Raw genomic sequence first — 22,614 nt, 5'->3', positions numbered from 1 at the left:
TGTTAAAATGTCCCAACCCCAAATAAATTTCAGCTGTTCTAGTAGGTCTTTCCTGACATTTTCTTAGTCGCACCCTACAGCAAAAGCCATGGTCCGTAGAGAGCTTCCAAAGCATCAGAGGGATCTCATTGTTAAAAGGTATCAGTTAGAAAGGTACAAAAGAAAGAAAGGCATTAGATAAACCATAGAACACAGTGAAGACAGTCATCATGAAGTGGAGAAAACATGGCACAACAGTGACATTACCAAGAACTGGATGTCCCTCCAAAATTGATCAAAAGCTAAGAAGAAAAACGGTCTGGTAAGCTGACAAGTGGCCCACAGCAACATTAAAGGAGCTGCAGGAATATCTGGCAGGTACTGGCTGTGTGGTACATGTGACAACAATCTCCCATATTCTTCATATGTCTAGGCTATGGGGTAGAGTGGCAAGATGGAAGCCTTTTGTTATGAAGAAAAACATCCAAGCCCAGCTAAATTTTGCAAAAACATCTGAAGTCTCCCAAAAGCATGTGGGAAAAGGTGTTATGGTCTGATGAAACCAAGGTTGAACTTTTTGGCCATAATTCAAAAAGGTATGTTTGGCGCTAAAACAACACTGCACATCACCCAAAGAACACCATACCCACAGTGAAGCATGGTGGTGGCAGCATCATGCTTTGGGGCTGTTTTTCTTCAGCTGGAACTGGGGCCTTAGTCAGGGTAGAGGGAATTATGAACAGTTCCAAATACCAGTCAATATTGGCACCAAACCTTCAGGCTTCTGCTAGAAAGCTGAACATGAAGAGGAACTTCATCTTTCAGCATGACAATGACCCAAAGCATTACATCCAAATCAACAAAAGAATGGCTTAACCAGAAGAAGATTCAAGTTTTGGAATGGCCCAGCCACAGCCCAGACCTGAATCCGATGGAAAATCTGTGGGGTGATCTGAAGAGGGCTGTGCACAGGAGATGCCCTCGCAATCTGACAGATTTTAAGTGTTTTTGCAGAGAAGAATGGGCAAATCTTGCTAAGTCAAGGTGTGCCATGCTGATAGACTCATACTCAAAAAAGTGCTGTAATAAAATCAAAAGGTGCTTCAACAAAGAATTAGTTTAAGGGTGTGTACACTTACACAACCATATCATTTTATTTTATATATATATATATGTAGCCCTCAGTTTACGCCGGGGTTAGGTTCCAGAAGGAATGGTTGTAAATCGAAACCGTTGTAAACTGAAACCCAGTTTATAATGTAAGTCAATGAGAAGTGAGGAAGTTAGGTTCCAGGCCCCTCTCAAAATTGACATAAGTAACACCTAATACATTATTTTTAAAGCTTTGAAATGAAAAACTTTAAATGATAAACAGCATTATAAACAGTATCAAATAATCACACAACACAGAATATATAATTAAACTAAGTTAAATGAACAAAAACATTTGCTAAAACAGTATTATAACCTAATAAAATAATCACACAACACAGAAAATATAATCAAACTAAGTTTAATGAACAAAAACATTTGCTAACAGCACCTAATAAAATAATTACACAACAGACTGCATCATCATCAAACTAAGTTTAATGAACAAAACGTTTTTTTACTTGCATTTTTCTGCAAACAGTTCTCTGCATTGTTAGCATGTTAGATAATATTAGGTCTGCACCAATTCTATGCATTTCAATCTGCAGTGATTAATAAATAGGCAGTTAAGCACCCTCATTTCAAGCTGCTGGACAGGAAGATAATAGGGAAGTGCCTGCTAGAACTTGTTGCTCGATAAGTCTGGTCTAATCTGTGTACACAGATCAATTTCAGGCTGTAAAACTTGCTTAACTTTGCTGAAACACAAGCGGACAGCTCCACCTACTGGCTATTTTAATTAGTGCAATGTTTTTCAATGCATTTCAATAGCAGTCACATGACTGAAAAAAAAGGTTGTTATTCTGAAACAGCGCAAATTGAACCGGCGTAAACCGAGGGCCACCTGTAATATATATATATATATATATCTATAAAGAGTTCATAGGCATATGCACTCCCACCAACCGTTCACCTGCCAGGGTGCTTTCAAAAAATTCAGAAAAAAATATAGCAGGAAAAGCACTCACTGGACTTCAGACTTCAAGTGTGACAACAAATTTTTATTGAATGTGACGTTTCGGGACTTAAAACGTCAGAGGAAGGGACGTGTTAAGTCCCGAAACGTCACATTCAATAAAAATTTGTTGTCACACTTGAAGTCTGAAGTCCAGTGAGTGCTTTTCCTGCTATATTTATATATATATATATATATATATATATATATATATATATATATATATATATATATATCACTGTTCCCTCACGCCTTTAAGATGACCATATAGAGATATAGTAAATGCCCGGGAGTCATTCTTCACAGTCTAGTAATGCTGTGGAAAATATTCACTAATATTTCTGACAATAAAAATGGAAAGCACATGGGGGAACAATTATATTATCTATTGAATATTTGAAGACAGACTTATCATAGGATGTACTGGCTCATATATTTATGCATGGTAGAAGCCAGTGATCGTAATCCTGGTTTACTGCTTTTGAGGTGTTTGGAGTGTTATTAAAGGGACATTATACATTCAAAAAAATATGGGCTAATTAAATAAAGCATTAAAAGAAATAAAATTTTGAATTAACATGTATTATCAATTTTGCTGCTTAAGGTCCTAAAAATGATGTTAAAGTTTGAAGTCCTCTTACTTTTTGAGAATGCGTTTGTAATACTCAGTAGCTACAGAACAAGGCTTTTTTCCACACTCCCTAACTAGTGTTTAGACAGCCCTCCTGCTGGAGCGGTCTGTGTAATGTGCTTTGTAGTGAAGTAATATGTTCAAAGGCAGAAACCATGCAGATATACACAGAAGCTGCAGAATTCCACTTCCCTTTCCCCCTCCCGGTTACTAAAGATCTCCTTCAGTTTCTGCACAACCTAATTAAATGCTGTAACCGGGAGGGGTGGAAAGTGGAATTCCTGCAGCATAAGAATGGACAGAAGGGAAAATATGCTGCTGTGTTTAGAAGCTTCTGTGTAATCTGCATCTGCTGATTTCACACAGTCTGTTCTAACACTGCAGGAATTCAGGAAACTTGGTTATTTTACCTGCTCTCACTCAGGGTAATCCTGAAAATCTGGCCTATTGATGCGGCCTTGAAGAGAGGTTTGAAAAACAGTGGTCTAGATATACACAGAGATGGTGAGAAGTTCTTTGGATTAAGTAATCCTGCAGTGACAGTGGCAGATGACAAAGTAATTAGAACAGTGATGTTCTGTGTCGGATTCAGCTCCGTAGCATTAGGAGGTGGAGGCGATTCTTCTTGGAGAATGATATTTTGGAGTTGATTTTTCTCATGAGATATCATCCTAAAGCCCATGACACACTGCTCGCAGCTAGGGGGGAAGAGGCGATGCGTGGACATTCGGGTGTAGTGTGTCTTAATATTTACTTTAGATATTTAGATATATCAGTGAAAAGAGAAAAACTAACAGAGGGATAGTTAGACTCAAGAATGAGGATAGAGTAGTGGAAGAAGATAAACAAATAGCAAACTGTTTAAATGATTACTTTTGTTCAGTCTTTACAACAGATGGTAAAGATAGTGAGATGCTATTAAGGGATGTTACTGTAAATAATGTGAGTAGTACTTTTCTTTTTACAGAGGAAGAGGTTTCAAGGGCTTTATCAAAAATAAAAGTTAATAAGTCTGTGGGTCCAGATAATATTCATCCAAGGGTTCTAAGAGAACTTCGATCCGTAATAGCTACTCCATTAGCTGATTTATTTAATCAGTCACTTCTTACAGGAGTTGTTCCAAAAGACTGGAAAATTACCAATGTAGTCCCTCTTCATAAAAAGGGTAGTAGGGAAGATTCTGCTAACTATAGGCCAGTCAGTTTGACCTCAATTGCAGGGAAATTAATGGAAACTCTTTTAAAGGAAAGACTTGTATCTTTCATTCAGACAAACAACTTAGAAGACAAAGGACAGCATGGTTTCACTGCTGGAAGATCATGCCTGACTAATCTAATTGATTTCTTTGACCATGTAACTAAAATAATAGACCAGGGAGGAGCTGTAGATGTTGCATATCTAGACTTTAGCAAAGCATTTGACACCGTCCCACACAACAAACTTATTCACAAAATGTATTGCCTTGGAATAGATGCTAAGATTGTTAAGTGGGTAGAATGCTGGCTTAAAGATAGACGACAGAGGGTTTCAATTAATGGAGTACATTCAAATGAGGCAGCAGTTACTAGTAGTGTTCACCAAGGGTCAGTTCTTGGGCCTGTTCTGTTTAACATGTTCATAAGTGATATTGGAAGTGGGCTTAAGGGGAAGGTTTGCTTGTTTGCTGATGATACAAAAATTTGTAACAGGGTAGATGTTCCAGGAGGAGTTGATCAAATGAACTGTGATATTAATAAACTAGAGGACTGGTCAAATAAATGGGATCTGAAATGCAATATTACCAAGGGCAAAATTATGCATATAGGATCCAAAAACCCAAAGACCGATTATAGTCTCAATGGTACACTGCTGACTGTAATTAAAGAAGAAAGGGATTTGGGAATTATTATTTCAGATGATTTAAAATTTGGTACACAATGCCGCAGTGCAGCCAGTCAAATGCTTGGTTGCATTGGAAGAGGTTTTAGTAGCAGAAATAGCAAGGTTCTTATGCCACTTTACAGATCATTAGTTAGACCAAATCTGGAATACTGTGTACAGTTCTGAAGACCATATCTTCAGAAAGATATAAATAAACTAGAAGCTGTCCAAAGGAGGGCTACTAAAATGGTACATGGTCTAAAATATAAAACGTACAAAGAAAGACTCTATGATCTAAATATATATAGTTTAGAGGATAGAAGGGAAAGAGGTGACATGATAGAAACCTTCAAATATATGAAGGGATTTAATAAAATAGAAGCTGAAAGCATTTTTCACAAAAAATTAAATGCCAAAACAAGGGGTCACAATCTAAAGTTAGAGGGTAGCAGATTCAGGAGAAATTTAAGGAAGCATTTTTTTACAGAAAGGGTGGTGGATTCATGGAATGAACTTCCATTTGAGGTGGTAAACACAAAGACTGTAATGGAATTTAAAAATGCCTGGGACATGCATAAGGCTAACCTAAGGAAAAAGTAACATGTAATATGTGTAGACTTGATGGGCCTTTTTGGTTCTTATCTACCGTCAAATTCTATGTTTCTATTTTTACGTGCGTCAGCTGGCGAGGGCTTGCGTAGCCGAGCACTGCAAGATTAAAAATGTCACCTTCGCGTATAAACCTGCGCGTCAGAACGCGGGCAGCCAATCAGATTCCTCCAGACAAATAAGCGTCTGATAAGAGGAATCTATTGGTCAGCAGTAGTGCGAGAGTGGATCTTTGCCTGCACATCGATAAAAATTGGAATTTGTATTTATTATTTATTAAACATGTGTAATATTATTTATATTTAACAATGTATGGTGCAAACACTTTTTTTTATAAAACAAGTACTTGGTAACTTAAAAATAAAGGTGCTATATACAGTATAATCTATATAATAAAATAATGGAACCTGAACCATTCTCTGAATATATAGATTATATATAGCACCTTCATTAGTTCATTAATTTAACCAACATAAGGACTTGTTTTAATAAAATCAGAACTGTTGGTAGCTATAGAGAGCACAGTGTAATTTGTATTGCTTATTTCTGTATTCTGTAACAGCCCTGTACATGACCAGTGATACCAGGACTTAGCTGACTCAACCACTCTGTAGAGGTATCCATGACTAGCAGAATCTGTAGAGGTAAACATGAAAAACTGCAGTACAGACTACAGTGTAGACAACCTGTAAGGCGGTGCAGCACAAAGTGAAGGTCGCAAACTATTCTAGCTGCTTTGCATCGCTTTGCGTGCAGTGTGTCACAGCCTGGTCAACTGATTTCAGCCATTGAGAACAAAATTAAAGCTTTCTTAGTAAGCAACTCAATATATACTTCTCTTGACTTAAAGGGACATGAAACAATTTTTTTTTATTTCATGTTTCACAAAGATATTGCAATTTTAAACTACTTTCCAGTTCACTTCTATTATCTAATTTGCTTGATTCTTTTGATATCCTTTGTTGAAAAGCATATCTAAATAGGCTCAGGCGCTGCACAGATGCCTCGTGTGATTAGCTCACCCCTGTGCATTGCTATTTCTTCAACAAAGGATAACAAAATAAAAAAAAAAACATTTTAGATGATAGAAGTAAATTAGAATGCTGCTTAAAATTGTATTCTTTATCTGAATCATGAAAGAAATATTTTGTATTATATGTCCGCCCGCATATTGATAAATCTACCCCATGGAATGATCTATAACCACCATGTGCACTCATAAGCCGTTTGGGAGAAAATATCTATGTACATTTAAAACTACATTTTACGGACAGTTTTTAAATAAGCCATAGAAAACAGCAGTATTTAGACGTTTACTTTTTTTTACATGAATAAAAATGATCCTCAAAATTAGTTTAAAAGAAGTCTGCTCAACACAGGCAGACCTAAGGGCCGATTTATCAAGTTTAGACCGCTGCTCCGTTACTTGTCCGCCTGCTCTGAGGCTGTGGACAGAAATCGGGTTCAATGACACCCCCTGCTAGCGACCGATTGGCTGCGAATCTGCAGGGGGTGGCATTGCACCAGCAGTTCACTAGAACTGCTGATGCAATGATAAATGCCGACAGCGTATGCTGTTGGCATTTATCGATGTGCGGAGGACATGATACGCTACTTTGTATCATGTCTGTTCGCACATTAATAAATAGGTCCCTTAGACTTTATTCCTTCATTCACATGTTTCTCCCAGGTGTGACGAGTTCTATAATTAACTCCATATTTAAACCACTTCCTCTTTGTGTTCTGTACTTAACTGTGTGGATTTGCTCCTGAATAAACTTGTTCCGGCATCTGACCCCAGCTTGTCTGTTGTTCCTTTACTAGTGTTGTCTGACTTGACACCGAGCTTGTCTTCTGACTTTGAACCAGTGCTGACTGCCCAAGCTTTTCACCTATCTGACACTGTACTGGCTTGTGATTTTGTACTACCCTTTTATTTGTCTTCTGCAACTAAAAACTGTTTCTGGCTCTTCCAAGTATACAATGCAGTGTTTAATTACTTACTTTTGCGATCGCTGATATAAAAGAAAAAAAAAATATTCAATATAAAGCATAAATTAACATGGTTTATTAGTAACACATTAATCCAAGTATGAAACTGTATTTCACAAAAGGGGTTATTATTTTATGCATGGATTGGATGCTTTTATTTAAAAAAAAATAATTGAAAACTAGCTAAATAATAGAAATCATTTACATATCGATTCAAAAATTTCTAGGGTCCTTTTAATCTCACGGATTTGTTTAGCCAGTGAATGAATAGGTTGCATTGATCTATCCAACTCTTCACACCGAGCCATTAAAGTATACATACCCTAGAGATAAGAGAGAAAAGTTAGATGATATCGTTTGTAGAGAGAAACATTTTTTATTCTTTATGAAGAAAAAAAAAATAAAATAAGTAAGAACACAAACAGCAATAACCATTGTATGGAATTTGTTTCACTTAAGATATTGGTGAGCAACAAGATGTGTACCTCTTGCCCACTGAGCCCAAAAGGACAGAGCTGCATATCCACTAATGATGCCTATAAAGGCATAAAATTACATTTGAGGATGGTTGTACAAAATTCTTCTCACAAGGAAAATCAGCTGGTATTTTCAGGTCTGGGCTATCAATTTTTATGGGCTACACTGATCTATTATTACTTAAAGGGACATTAAAAACTTTGAGATGGTAATATAAATTATATATATATATATATATATATATATATATATATATATATATATATATATATATATATATATATATATATATATATATATATACCACTCTGCAATATACTTTCATTATTTATTTTGCCCCCGTTTCCTGTAATTCCATTCTGAAATCGTGAGCTTCTCAGGTCCCGTTAGAAATGGAAGTGCAGAACACTGTTATATTCCACACAGCCATTGGCTGCACACTTTAGTGACCTATTTATAACTGTCCCTAATTGGCCACAGCAGAGAAGGTAACATAAGTTACAACATGGTAGCTCCCATTGTTTTATAGACACTAAAACCTTACACTTATTTTGTCAATATTTAAACAGCTAATGAGACTTTAAAAAACACATCTACATATTATTCTCAGACTAATCTTTTCTTTGAATGCATCATTCTATCTAGCATTTATTTAGTGTTTAATGTCCATTTAAAGGGACATGAAACCCACATTTTTTCTTTCATGATTTAGAAAGAGAATGCAATTTTAAACATCTTTCTAATTTACTTATATTATCTAATTTGTTTTATTCTCTTGATATTCTTTGCTGAAAAGCATATTTAGATATGCTCAGTAGCTGCTGATTGGTTGCTGCACATAGAAGCCTCATGTGATTGGCTCACCCATGTGCATTGCTTTTTCTTCAAATAAGGATATCTAAAAAATTAAGCAAAATAAATAATAGAAGTAAATTGTAATGTTGTTTACATTTGTATGTTCTATCTGAATCATGAAAGAAAGATTTTGGGTTTAGTGGCCCTTTAAGTTATTTTCTCTAAAAGACACGTGAGCTGAGAGGCTGCACTACAACTGTGTACCATACCTACTAACTAGACGTGTGCATTCGGCAGCTTCGTTAGCTACCGAATACAGAAGTATTACAGGAGACAGAGTCCTAAGTCACAAAAGCTATGTTACATAGATTATGCAGTTTTCAGACAAACCAGATAACAGTTTCATAAAATATTTATTGGAGGCATTATTTAAAAATGTACACTTGTCTTGCAACTATGACTTATGCAATAATGTTAAAGGAATCTGGCAGGTCATACAAAAACATATAGGGATGATTAATGCAATCCCAGAATATCTTTTACCCACAAAGTGCTAAACTGAGAAGATGATGGATTACTCAGTGATTCACTTGTAAACAATACGCTAAAACATTGAGAAAGGGGTAATTTTAAGGCTACAAATTAGAATTATTTAAAAGGAATGTATCTGTATTAGTAAATGTCTCATATTTTTTGCATAAACAGCATGGTTATATTAATATACTTTTTACCACTGTTATTACCTGCTCTCTAAGCCTCTGCAGACTGCCCCCTTATGTCAGTTCTTTTGACAGACTTACATTTTAGCCAATTAGTGCCGACTATATGACACACGTGAACTAGCGCTGTCTAGCTGTGAAAAGCTGTCAAAATGCAATGAGATAAGAGGTGGCCTTCAAGGGCTAGTATATCAATAACTCTTATTTGCATAAAGTAGGGAATACCAGTAAAACTTATATTGAAAATCAAGATTTAACAGAACATTCCAATGCAACCATCGTATGCTCTAATTGACAAGGACGATGTAATTATTGCATTACTGATCATAGCTATGTTGTTAAAGGTAAGGTAAAGTTTCTTGCTATTGAATCCATATAATCAATGTACTAATCAACCATAAGGTAGTCGCTAACTTTGTTTTTTGGTATATTATTTATTTTACATGTAATCCAAAGTTTATAATTCCTACCGTTCTATTCAATTCTCCTCCCCCATGCCACTTCCGTGTTTCTCTCTCTTATTTCATCGAGCGTTCTCACCCCTCTGTTTACGTCAGCTCAATGCGCGTTCACAGAGTCAATTTCGTATGCGCATGGGAACGAGCACAGGTTGAAGTGGGTTGAGTTTAGTCCGACGCATGCGCTCAGTCATCGAGTGACGTCGGAATGGATGGGCTAAACCCCTGAAGGGGAAACTGCAGATTGGAGTATAATATAGCTAGCGACTGTCAATCAAATTACCCAAAATGTCGGGCGGACGAAAGATTTGTCTCTGCACAATGTTTGAACGGTACATAAATTTATAATTAGGTTAAATATTATTAGAATGATGAATGAGCAATTAAGGAGCAGCAGTTGAACAGAGCAGTCAATTACAGACAGTTTACGGTTCAGTAGGAGAGCAGGATTTTACCCATGTGTTTAACCCCTTTTTTAATAAGTTTGTATTAAAAAAACAAAAACGTATTTAGAGCATATACTTTTTGCATTAAGACTGTCCCTCTAAGTCAGGGATGGGGAACCTTGGCCCCCCTGATGTTTCAGAACTACATTACCCATGATGCTTAGGCACTCTGATGTCCAGTTGAGCATCATGGGAAATGTAGTTCTGAAACATCTGGAGGACAAAGGTTCCCCATCCCTGCTCTAAGTGATATTACTTACTTTAATACTCATATCAACGGATTCTCCAAGACTATCTACTGAATCTCTGTAAGTCTGAATGTATCCAACACTGAGCGCAGTCATCTGTAAGACAACATGAATGGATTAGGTAAAGTCCAGTAGCAAATAAACATTGCCTAGCAGACAGCCGTATTAGATACTCACATTCTCTCTCTCTTATATAAATACCTCCTGCTTCTGGGGGGGGGTACTTATTCCACATCCCCTACAGAGGTCAAAAAACAAAATATGTAACCTTCTTCAAAATGCTGCAAATCAAATAGCTGGTTTATGTGTTCTGCAGCATTTTCAAGAAAATGTAGGTTACAAAATTAGCTTTTTGGCCTTTCTAGGGAATGTAGGAAGAAGACCAATTTGTACACAAAAAATAAGAAGAATGTTAATGTTTCTGTAAAAGGAACATAGCAGCCCTTACAATGAGACCAAATCTAGTTTTTAACTAATTTCAATAGACTGCATTTAGTATATAGGATGTCCTCTCAATGTATCTTCCTGTCTGTATCTCCCTCATCAAAAGTACCATTTTATTATTATTAAATTGTCATTAGAAGTACGTCCTCCATTCAAAATAGGCTGACGTCCCCGAATTTCTTATATCCATGGGAAAATGGAAGATCTATGAGCGCACATATAGGCCTTGGTAGGGGGTTTTGGTTTAGACATAATGCATTTAAATATACTGCGGAGTTAAAAAAACAAACAGATAATGTATACAGAATTTACAGTCGATTTGGAAATAAAGAAGAATGTTTGAAACGATGAAGATAAAACACACAGATCCTATGTACTAAAGAATTTGCTGCAGAAATGCTCTTGATTCTGCCCTTTTTTACTACATGAAATGATGTCTCTGGAATTGTTTGTGCCAATATTGTTGAATCTGTCAACAGACTACTAGTAGCAAAAATAAAGATTTCGGCAAGTTAACAATTTAGTCAGGTAATAAAGTATCTTATTGAAGAGAAAACATGCTAATTTTATGTTAGAAGACAAAAACACTTAAAGGGACACTAAACCCAATATTTTTCTTTTGTGATTCAGATAGAGCATGCAATTTTAAGTAACTTTCTATTTTACTCCAATTATCAATTTTTCTTAGTTCTCTTGCTATCTTTATTTGAAAAAGAAGGCATATAAGCTTTTTTCTTGGTTCGGACCTCTGGACAGCACTTTTTTATTGGTGGATGAATTTATCCACCAATCAACAAGGACAACCCAGGTTGTTTACCAGAAATGGGTCGGCATCTAAACTTACATTCTTGCATTTCAAAAAAAAGATACCAAGAGAATAAAGAAAATTTGATAATAGGAGTAAATTAGAAAATTGCTTAAAATGTCATGCTCTATCTGAATCACAAAAGAAAAAAATTTGGGTTCAGTGTCCCTTTAACACATTGATCTTGGTCTTGTGTGTAATATATACTGTAGATATACAAAGTCATTTTAAACTTAGCAAAAATAAGAGCAGAGAACACTTACGTTCTGTATTGTGCCACTCAAGCTTTTCATCATTTGATCAACTTTAAAAGCTACATCGTGAGCATGGATTTCTAAATGTTTAATCACTTCCGGGTCTATTGGAGGGATATCTGCCTTTTTTCTCCGTAAAGCTGGGTATCGGGCATTGGTGGCACCTAAGCAGGTTTAATAGAAAAAGAGCTTATCAATAAAAGTGTATTTTTGAGAAAAATTTTCATGTTAGTCGTTAGCACTTAATGCTACAACAATTAATGCATTTAAAGCTGGCATTTATTCTAAAATATTTATTATTATTATTATTATTATCGGTTATTTGTAGAGCGCCAACAGATTCCACAGCGCTAACAGATTCCGCAGCGCTAACAGATTCCACAAAATTATTTAGTACTTAGCCTAAAAAAAAATATGTCTTTATAGGAGTGCGGAACACTGGTAAAAGACACAATTAAAAGGGACACTCAAGTCTAAATAAACTTTTATGATTCAGAAAGAGCAGCAGTTTTAAGACACTTTCCCATTTTCTTCCATTATCAAATTTTGCAGTCTTTTTATATACATGCTTTCTGGGGAATAAGATCCTACTGAGCATGTGCACAAGCTCATAGGGTATACGTATACTAGTCTGTGACTTTCTGATATATTTCACATGATACAGGGGGCTGGAAAGTGGGAGAAAAAAATAAATTTGTCAGAAAGAAAAAAAAAAAAAAATCTACTGCTTATATGAAATTCAGAGAAGGTTCTATTGCCTTATCTTTTCATTGCGCACTTGTCTTATGCAATTCTACTGCATTGAGCAGTCCTTTAAGAGCTAGAAATGACTGTTCTGTTTTGCACCCCTATGTGGTAAATGAATAGACTTGCACATTTCTATTGCCTTGTTATTTATTTTGCCAGGCTAATAATGAATACGACGTATACGTATTTACTTAAATGAACAAATGCTAAAGCAAATAAATGAAAAGATGACAACATTAGTATTTATTTGCAAAACAACGAATCATGAAAATTTGCATTTGTCTATCAATTATTTGGGTCCTTTTAATAATAAAAAACTTAGTGAATTATTGCTCAGGCAAGCAGCTGATAAGAGTTCATTGTATTTAAAGGGTCTGCAGGAACACCCATTTGGCTGGACTCTATGGGGTAGATTTACTAAAGGTCGAGCGGACATGATTCAATGTAGCGAATCATGTCTACTCAACCTCGCTAAATGCAGACAGCATATGCTGTCGAAATTTATTATTACACAAGCATTTCTAATGAAATGCTTGTGCAATGCAGCCCCTTACTCACCGGCAGCCAATCGACCTCTAGCAGGGGGTGTCAATGATCCCGATCGCATCGTATTGTGATGATTTCAGACCGCCATGGTCTAACGACAGCTGCTTCTTAACTTACGTTTCAGGCGAGAATAAAACGATGGGCATAGAATGCAGCATCCGCTGCTTAAAGGGACATGAAACGCACATTTTTTCTTTCATGATTTAGAAAAAGAATGCAATTTTAAACATCTTTCTAATTTACTTCTATTATCTCATTTGTTTTATTCTCTTGATATTCTTTGCTGAAAAAGCATATCTAGATATGCTCAGTAGCTGCTGATTGGTTGCTGCACATAGAAGCCTTGTGTAATTGGCTCACCCATGTGCATTGCTTTTTCTTCAACTAAGGATATCTAAAAAATGAACCAAAATAAATAATAGAAGTAAATTGTAATGTTGTTTAAATTTGTATTCTCTATCTGAATCATGAAAGAAAGATTTTGGGTTTAGTGGCCCTTTAATAAAATCTACCCCTCTCTCTCATCCCCACACTGACAAGTTGATTTCTTCTGCCGTCTCTGGTTTACTTAGCATTTCTATACCCAGTACCGTATTATTGGAATTTTCAATATAAGTAGTAGATGTAGCAGAAAAAACAGCCATTTCAATTAACAAAATAAAGATGAAGTAGCTATTTCTAAACAACGTATTGTGAGGTTTTCCCAATTCCAAAAAACAATTTGCACTGAGAGAATATAACACAAATATGCTAATTCATCAGAAAATACACTCTACCATGTCAATGTTTTGCAGTCAATGTTTCTATAGTAAATCATTACTTGCGGCTTCTTTATCCTTGGATCTCCACTATTTTACCTGACCATAACAACACCCCCCCCAATACCTAAAATTGTTTCAACCTTTAATCACAAACAATCTTTTAATAAGGCTTCACACACCGATGAATACAGAATACCACCATAAAAAAAACACACATGATGATGCCACTAATCTACTTATTATTAGCAAGCATACAAACACGTATCACTTCTTGTTTTCAAGTAACACTAATTTGTCATTTAATCCCAGTAACAAACAAAAAAAAGTGATTTAACCAACGAGAACCCAGCAACACAGAAAACACTAATTTATCTCCTTGGTAACATACAAATAGTACCGATTTAATAATTTGCGTTTCAATAACCCACATAAAAGGTCAGTTTTTTCTGGTATTTAATAACTGTATTGCAAAATGCTAATTTTGATTATCAAAGTGGGCTATATACATTCTTGTGAAATTTCGTCTTTAGTAGTTGCTGTGTGTTTGGTTACTTTATTAGTCATCTATTTCATATGATTTCCTGATACAGCTGAAGTGTTAAAGGGACAGTCAAAATTAAACTTTCAGGATGCAGATAGGGCATGCAATTTTAAACAACTTCCCAAATCACTTTTATCATCAAAGTAGGCTCATATGCTACTTTTAAGCCCTTGAAGGCCGCCTTCATGTGAAAGTTTTTCACAGCTAGGAGGGCGTTAGTTCAGGTGTGCCATATAGATAACTGTGCTCTCGCCGGTGGAGTTACTTATAAGAGGGCACTGATTGGCTAAAAGGAAGTCCGTCAAAAGAACTTAAATAAGGGGGAAGTCTGCAGAGGCTTAGATACAAGGTAATCAAAGAGGTAAAAAGTGTATTAATATAACTGTGTTGGTTATGCAAAACTGAGGAGAGAGTAATAAAGAGATTATCCATCTTTGTAAACAATAGAAATTTTGAAGCAGGCTATATAGAAAATTAAATCTGCTGCATATTTTTCATAGCACCTAGCTTCTAAACAATATAGAAAAAATCCCAGAACAGTAAACAATAGGAAATCTTTGTGGTGGATTAGGCGCTACACTTTTCTGATAAAATTAAGTACAATAAAATAAAAAAATAAAAAAAGGATACCTTTAAAAAGGAACACAAAATTTCATGATTAAAAAACTCAAACATTTAATTTCATTGGTCTTTTGATTTTACAGCACCCTGGGTAGCGCTTGCTAATTGGTGGCTTCCCAGGTGCTGAACCAAAAACGGCCGGCTTCTAAGCTTACATTCCCGCTTTTCAAATAAACATACTAAGAGTATGAAGAAAAATTAATTAGAAAGTTGGTTAAAATTGCTGCTCTAGCTGAATCATGAAAGAAAAAAAATGTGGGTTTTATATCCCTTTAATCTACATTACTTATATATACAGGAATAGTAACCTACTTTGCCCTTTACAAAACCCTGAAAACTGTGTGATGCCCACTTCCAGTATGAAAGACCATAGATTTATATTACCCACAACCATGCCCTCAAAACTTGCAAGTGTTCTAAGTAATTTGTGGCACATATTTTCAGTATTGGTACTTTTAAAGGGACAGTCAAGTCCCAAAAAACCTTTCATGATTCAGATAGGGCGTGTAATTTTAAACAACTTTCCAATTTACTTCTATCACCAATTTTGCTTTGTTCTCTTGGTATTCTTAGTTGAAAGCTAAACCTAGGAGGTTTATATGCTAATTTCTTAGACCTAGAAGGCCGCCTCTAATCTAAAAGCATTTTGACAGTTTTTCACCACTAGAGGGAGTTAGTTCATGTGTTTCATATAGATAACAATGAGCTCACGCACGTGAAGATACTGAGGAGTGAGCACGGATTGGCTAAAATGCAAGTCTGTCAAAAGAACTGAAATAAGGGGGCAGTTTGGAGAGGCTTAGATACAAGGTAATCACAGAGGTAAAAAGTAATTAATATAACCGTGTTGATTATGCAAAACTGAGGAATGGGTAATAAAGGGATTATCTATCTTTTTAAACAGCAAAAATTCTGGTATTGACTGTCCCTTTAAAGGGTCACTGAACACAATTTTTTTCTTCCGTGATTCAGATGAGAGAGCATGCAATTTTAAACAACTTTCTAATTTAATCCTATTATCAATTTTTCTTCCTTCTCTTGCTATCTTTATTTGAAAAAGAAGGCATCTAAGCTAAGGAGTCAGCAAATTTTTGGTTCAGAACCCTGGACAGCACTTGTTTATTGGTAGGTGAATTTATCCACCAATCAGCAAGAACAACCCAGGTTGTTCAGCGAAAATGGGCCTGCATCTAAATTTACATTCTTGTTTTTCAAATAAAGATACAACGAGAATGAAGACAATTTGATAATAGGAGTAAAATTAGAAATTTGCTTGAAACTGCATGCTCTATCTGAACCACGAAAGAAAAAAATTGGGTTCAGTGTCCCTTTAAGTAATTCACACAAAAAGAAGACTATGTAGCTAAATTGTCTGGACTTCTTTACTTACCTTTATGAAAATGATCATGTTGTACTGTTCCAAGTCCTTGTATGTCCTGAACAAAACAAAACAAATACATAAATATTTGAATTACTTTACATGGTGCTTACTTACTTTTTTAAATATGCAGTTTTTCATTGTTTACATTTTTGGTAGATAGATTTGATTGGTTACAGATCAAGATAGACCTGAAAGATTGACAGAGGCAAATGTATTCATGCATGAATGCACATGTAATTAGATATTTTTCCTTCTATAAATATTGTTTCCTGTTTAAATCTAAATGAAATGTATAATTAATAAAATGAATAAATATCACAAAACAATTACTATTGTAATTGCATAAATAGTTTAAGTATGTGTTTATGTTTTAATTGCAATTACAATAGACTTTCAAATGTACAACAGTAAATTTCAAGTTCACCTAGGATAGTTTTTGCATTGTTTGGTCTCAGAAGCATAAGGGACTATATTTGAGACAAGTGGGCATGGCATATACCAGCATATGCTCTGCCACACACTCATATAGAAAGAGTTAACTTGAAAAAAAATGAGTTCAGTCTTTAAGAATCAAACATTTTTTTTGTTAGGAGAGTCAATATAATTATACATCCATGCATGCCATCCATACCCAAGATCTGACTTTCTAGCACATCAATGTTGAGCCTGCTACTTTATATCCATTTAATTCTATTACATTTATTGCTCCCTAGTCACCCAAATGATCTGATATAGTCATCTTTCTTTAGCAGCACGTCACTCACACTCTTTATATCACAATGTTAAAGTTTTACATAAAGCTTTCATTATCTCTGGTTTAGATAGCAGTATTGTAACATCATATGTTCACATATTTTAAGTGAGCATTTATAAGTGAGGCATTAGGAATAAGACAAAATAATTATACAAGAATTAGAAGAAGGATTGAACAAGGCAAGTGTTGCTTTAAGTCGGTGTTTTATGTGTTTCACTGGTTCCTTCTTTTGTAAAAATGCTCAATATCTTCCTGTTCCTTTTTGCATCCTCTTGTCTCTATAACAAATTTATTTAGTCAATTACCACTCACTCCCTGCACTATTCATTAGCCCATCTCTCTTACCCTCACCTCACTTTTGTACTCATGAACTTCACACACTCTCTCTCTCCCCCCTGCACCTCATCCCAAAAACAGTCTCATTACTTTAAATCTGCATTTCATCTCATGTCACTCTCCCTCTTGCTTATACTAGCTGCTGGCGACATCCCCCCTAATCCTGGTCCCCCACAACTTCCTAGCCTTGCACATCCATGTGAATCCATGTGTTTTCTAAGTGCCTTCCCATAGACTTAGAAAACAAAAAACTCTTGTAACCTTACTCAAATTCATCTTGTATCTAAAGCCAACACCCCCTTCATACATATTCCCTCCCCCTCAAAAACTTGCAATCATCCAAAACCCACATAGCCATAAATTTAGCTCTTTCCCTCCTGTTACTGAAGAAGTGTCTGCTCACCTCACTACCTGTCTCTTTGACCATGTGCCCTCATAGCTACTCCCCTCCCTCTCTTCTACCCTTACCCTATACACACACATTTTCAATCTCTCCCTCATCTCTAAAACATGCACTGGTCATACCTATGCTCTAAAAAACAAAAAAAAAACCAACAAAAACAAACTCTCAATCCAACCTCCCCATCCAACTACTGCCCTATTTCCCTACTCCCTCTTGCCTCAAAGCTTCTTGAACAGCTAATATATGCAAATCTATCCTATTTTCTTACATTAAACTCCCTCTGTGACCCACTGCAATCTGGATTTTGCCCCATCACTCCACAGAGAAAACAATCGTTAGTCACCAATGACCTACTTACAGAAAATTGAATGGCCACTTCGCTATGCTTATCCTCCTTGATCTGTCTACAGCATTTTATAATGTTTACCACCCTTTTGCTCCAAACCCTCCAATCCTTCGGCATTTGTGACACAGCCCTCTCGTGGTAATTTTCCTACCCGTCTAACCGTACCTTTAGTGTAGCCTTCTCTGGGGCATCATCTGTCCTGTTACCACTTTCTGTTGGGGTCCCGAAAGGCTTTGTAATCAGTCCCCTTCTTTCCTCAATCTATACGTCATTATTAGGTTCCTTAATAAAGTCCCATTGGTTTCAATATAATGTGAAGGCCGATGACACCCAAATCTACCTCTCTGCACCAGACCTATCTCCTTCCTTGCTAATCCGTATCCCCAACTGTTTCGGATATCTCATCCTGGATGTCCTTTCACTACCTTAAGCTAAATCCCTCCAAAACAGAGCTCCTTATTTTCCCCCCTTCTTCCAAAATCTCCACGCCCCATTTTTCTATAACTGTTGATAGCTCTATCATTACCCCTGCTTCACATGCCCGATGTCTTGGGGTCACACTTGACTCAGATCTTTCTTTTACTCCTCACATTCAGTCCTTGGCCGATTCCTGATGCTTCCACCTTAAAAACATCTCTAAAAATAAGACATTTCCTTACACAAGACACACCTAAGATTTTAATCCACTGTCTCATCCTTTCCCGCCTTGAATACTGCAACTCCCTCCTCTCTGGTATTCCTAGCTGCCGCCTTGCTCCTTTACAATCCATAATAAATTACCCCTGCCAGGCTCATCTTCCTTACATGTCGCTCTTCATCTGCTGCAGATCTCTGCCAATCCCTTCACTGGCTTCCTCTTGTCTCCAGGATTAAACACAAAATTCTCACTCTGACATACAAAGCCCTCAACTGCACTGCTTCACCCTATATCTCAGACCTTGTCTCCAGATACTCTCCCTCCTGTTCCCTTCGCTCATGACCTCCTACTCTCCTCCTCCTCTCTTGTTATCTCCTCACATTTCTGTCTATAGGACTTCTCCAGACTGGCCCCCATCTTGTGGAACTCTCTGCCTTGCTCCACAAGATTCTCCCCTTGTTTTGAAAGCTTCAAGCGTTTACGAAAGACTCTACTGTTCAGGGATGCACACAACCTACACTAACCTTTCCTAACCCCAGTTCCTTTCCTATTCCCTTAAACCACCCTAGCATGTAAGTCTATAAGCTCAGCTGTTTGCAGATCACCTTTATAAGGGTTGACTACAATAGTGCAACTCTCGGCAGGGCCCTCTACCCATTTGATCGTTATAAATGTTACCTTGTATACCGCCTGTGTTTAGGCAGAATCTGTTGGTGCTCTACAAATAACTAATAATAATCATCTCTGGCATGGCACTCATAACCTTCTTTGCCCAATAACAAACTGACTCACACTAAATACCATCAATGTCCAGTCATATCTCTAAAAACCTTCCACAAACTGGCATGTCTTCCAAACCCTTCATCACTGCTGCCATGTTATTTTCACATAACATGGTATTTAAATAATCCATCACAAATGTAACAGTCAGTGCCCCATACCACCACAGATTATGTCATTATCATGACTGGAATATTGACTACACTTTCAATAACCCTTCTCCATATATTTCAGATAAATCAGTGCTAGATCACCCACACCCTCCATCCTAGCTGGCATGTTACTTTTTATCACTTATGGAGTAAAGCCCACAACCTCTATTACTCGGTCATGCCAATCATACCTTCCATCACTACTGTCATACCAATCACACCTTCCATCACTACTGTCATGCCAATCACACCTTCCATCACTACTGTCATGCCAATCACACCTTCCATCACTAAGGTCATGCCAATCACACCTTCCATCACTAAGGTCATGCCAATCACACCTTCCATCACTAAGGTCATGCCAATCACACCTTCCATCACTAAGGTCATGCCAATCACACCTTCCATCACTTCGAAAAGAGCCCAGAAATAGCCCTATACAAAAGAAAATTATAAAATAAAAAATGTCCAATAAAATGTGACAAAAAAATAAACAAATGTGACCTAAATTAACATATGCAAACCAATAGTAATGTCCTTAAGGTATGTAGTGATCACAGAAGGTCATAGGTGATGAAGCACACCAAAACAAACGTTTCAGATGCACTCCAAAAAGGCAGCACAATGCTTCACACTAATGATGATGTAGTCCTGAAATATCAATTAAACAAAGAGGCGCCTCATGTGCGAATCAGACAATCTTATCCAAAGAATATGTGCACATATGTGTGACAGAGTACTCACATTTAGTAAAAGCACCCAACTATAGAAGCAAACTTATATCTTAACGTGTATCAGCTCACCCACACCCGCTTGCAGGAAAAATTCCAGGTGCCTTGGCTAAACAGACAACCGTTTCCTCAGGCGGAAACGGCTGTCTGTTTAGCCGAGAAACGCATTGCATAAACAAGGGGATACACATGTTGTGGGCTCCACCGGCATATAGTACTTTGTTTTAACCGTTTCTTAAAAAATGTTTTAACTAATAGTGCTAGTATGCCTATTTAATACAGCAAATCAATACTGATGATCTACCGAGGCACCTGGTATTGCTCCTGCAAGTGGGTGAGCTGATACACCTTAAAATATCAGTCTGCTTCTATAAGCACAGTTGGGTGATTTTACTTCATGTGAGTACCCTGTCACACATGTGCACATATTCCTTGGATAAGTTTGTCTGATTCACACGAGGCATCTTTGTTTAATTGACACCTTCCTTCACTACTGCCATGCCAAGCACACCTTCCTTCACTACTGCTATGCCAAGCACACCTATCACTACTGTCATGCCAAGCACAACTTCCATCAGTACTTTCATGCCAATCACACCTATCACTACTGTCATACCAATCACACCTTCCTTCACTACTGCCATGCCAATCACACCTTCCTTCACTACTGCCATGCCAATCACACCTTCCTTCACTACTGCCATGCCAATCACACCTTCCTTCACTACTGCCATGCCAATCACACCTTCCATCACTACTGCCATGCCAATCACACCTTCCATCACTACTGCCATGCCAAGCACACCTTCCATCACTATTGCCATGCCAAGCACACCTTCCATCACTACTGCCATGCCAAGCACACCTTCCATCACTACTGCCATGCCAAGCACACCTTCCATCACTACTGCCATGCCAAGCACACCTTCCATCACTACTGCCATGCCAAGCACACCTTCCATCACTACTGCTATAACAAGCACGCCTTCCATCACTACTGCTATAACAAGCACGCCTTCCATCACTACTGTCATGCAAAGCACACCTTCCTTCACTACTTTCATACCAATCACACCTTCCTTCACTACTGCTATGCCAATCACATCTTCCTTCACTACTGCCATGCCAATCACCCCTTCCATCACTACTGCCATGCCAATCACACCATCCTTCACTACATCTATGCCAGTCCCACCTTACTTCACTACTGTCATGCCAATCACACCTTACATCACTACTGTCATGCCAATCACCCCTTCCATCACTACTGTCATGCCAATCACACCTTCCATCACTACTGTCATGCCAATCACACCTTCCATCACTACTGTCATGCCAATCACACCTTCCATCACTACTGTCATGCCAATCACACCTTCCATCACTACTTTCATGCCAATCACACCTTCCATCACTACTTCTATGCCAATCACACCTTCTTTCACTACTGTCGTGTCAATCGCACCTTCCAGCACTACTGCTATGGCAATCACACCTTCCAGCACTACTGTCATGCCAATCACACCTTCCTTCACTACTGCCATGCCAAGCACACCTTCCTACTACTGCCATGCCAAGCACAAGTTCACAACTCTTGTGTCATTCTCCCTCTCCATGGACAACCCTCATGTTAATCACACCCTCTATTACAACAACCAAGTCACTTATATCCTCTATAAGAAGAAGCACCATTGTACACGCACTATTACCACTGCATGCTCCACACGCCTCCCCACGTCACAGAAACATATGTTTAGTCCCTTCTTCTGTGATAAAACCCCACCATGTTAACACATCACCCATATCAGGCTAATACTCTAAACGTTTCAGCACAAATCACCCAGGAGCACTCACCGAGTTATTTTCTGAACCCTGCGCCCCAAAACTAACAACCTTTCTCCGCCCTTCACCGTCCTCCATTATGCTGCTCGACTTCTCCATGTTGCTCAACACACGGGTAGTGACCACACAACCCGGCTGCCTCTCACTAAGCAGCCATGTTTGTTTTTCTTCTGTCAGATGAGTTTCAATAAACTTTATTAAAACGGACACAC

At 37.3% G+C, this 22,614-nt stretch overlaps 1 protein-coding gene across 1 annotated transcript; it reads right to left on the bottom strand.

Annotated features, from left to right (window-relative positions):
* Nucleotides 1-7,232: 7,232 nt before the first annotated feature.
* BORCS6 (BLOC-1 related complex subunit 6) lies at nucleotides 7,233-22,591 on the bottom strand. Its single transcript, XM_053721098.1, has 5 exons — nucleotides 22,415-22,591; nucleotides 16,431-16,476; nucleotides 11,834-11,988; nucleotides 10,334-10,417; nucleotides 7,233-7,501 (listed from the first exon to the last, which is right to left on the bottom strand). The coding sequence occupies exons 1-5, from the start codon at nucleotides 22,499-22,501 to the stop codon at nucleotides 7,376-7,378; spliced, it is 498 nt and encodes a 165-aa protein (XP_053577073.1). The 5' UTR covers nucleotides 22,502-22,591; the 3' UTR covers nucleotides 7,233-7,375.
* Between the last annotated feature and the right edge of the window lie 23 nt (nucleotides 22,592-22,614).

The sequence above is a fragment of the Bombina bombina genome, chromosome 7 (assembly GCF_027579735.1).
Source record: "Bombina bombina isolate aBomBom1 chromosome 7, aBomBom1.pri, whole genome shotgun sequence".
Lineage (NCBI taxonomy): Eukaryota > Metazoa > Chordata > Amphibia > Anura > Bombinatoridae > Bombina > Bombina bombina.
Note: the sequence above shows the minus strand (reverse complement) of the source record. Positions and strands in the feature narration are given on the sequence as shown.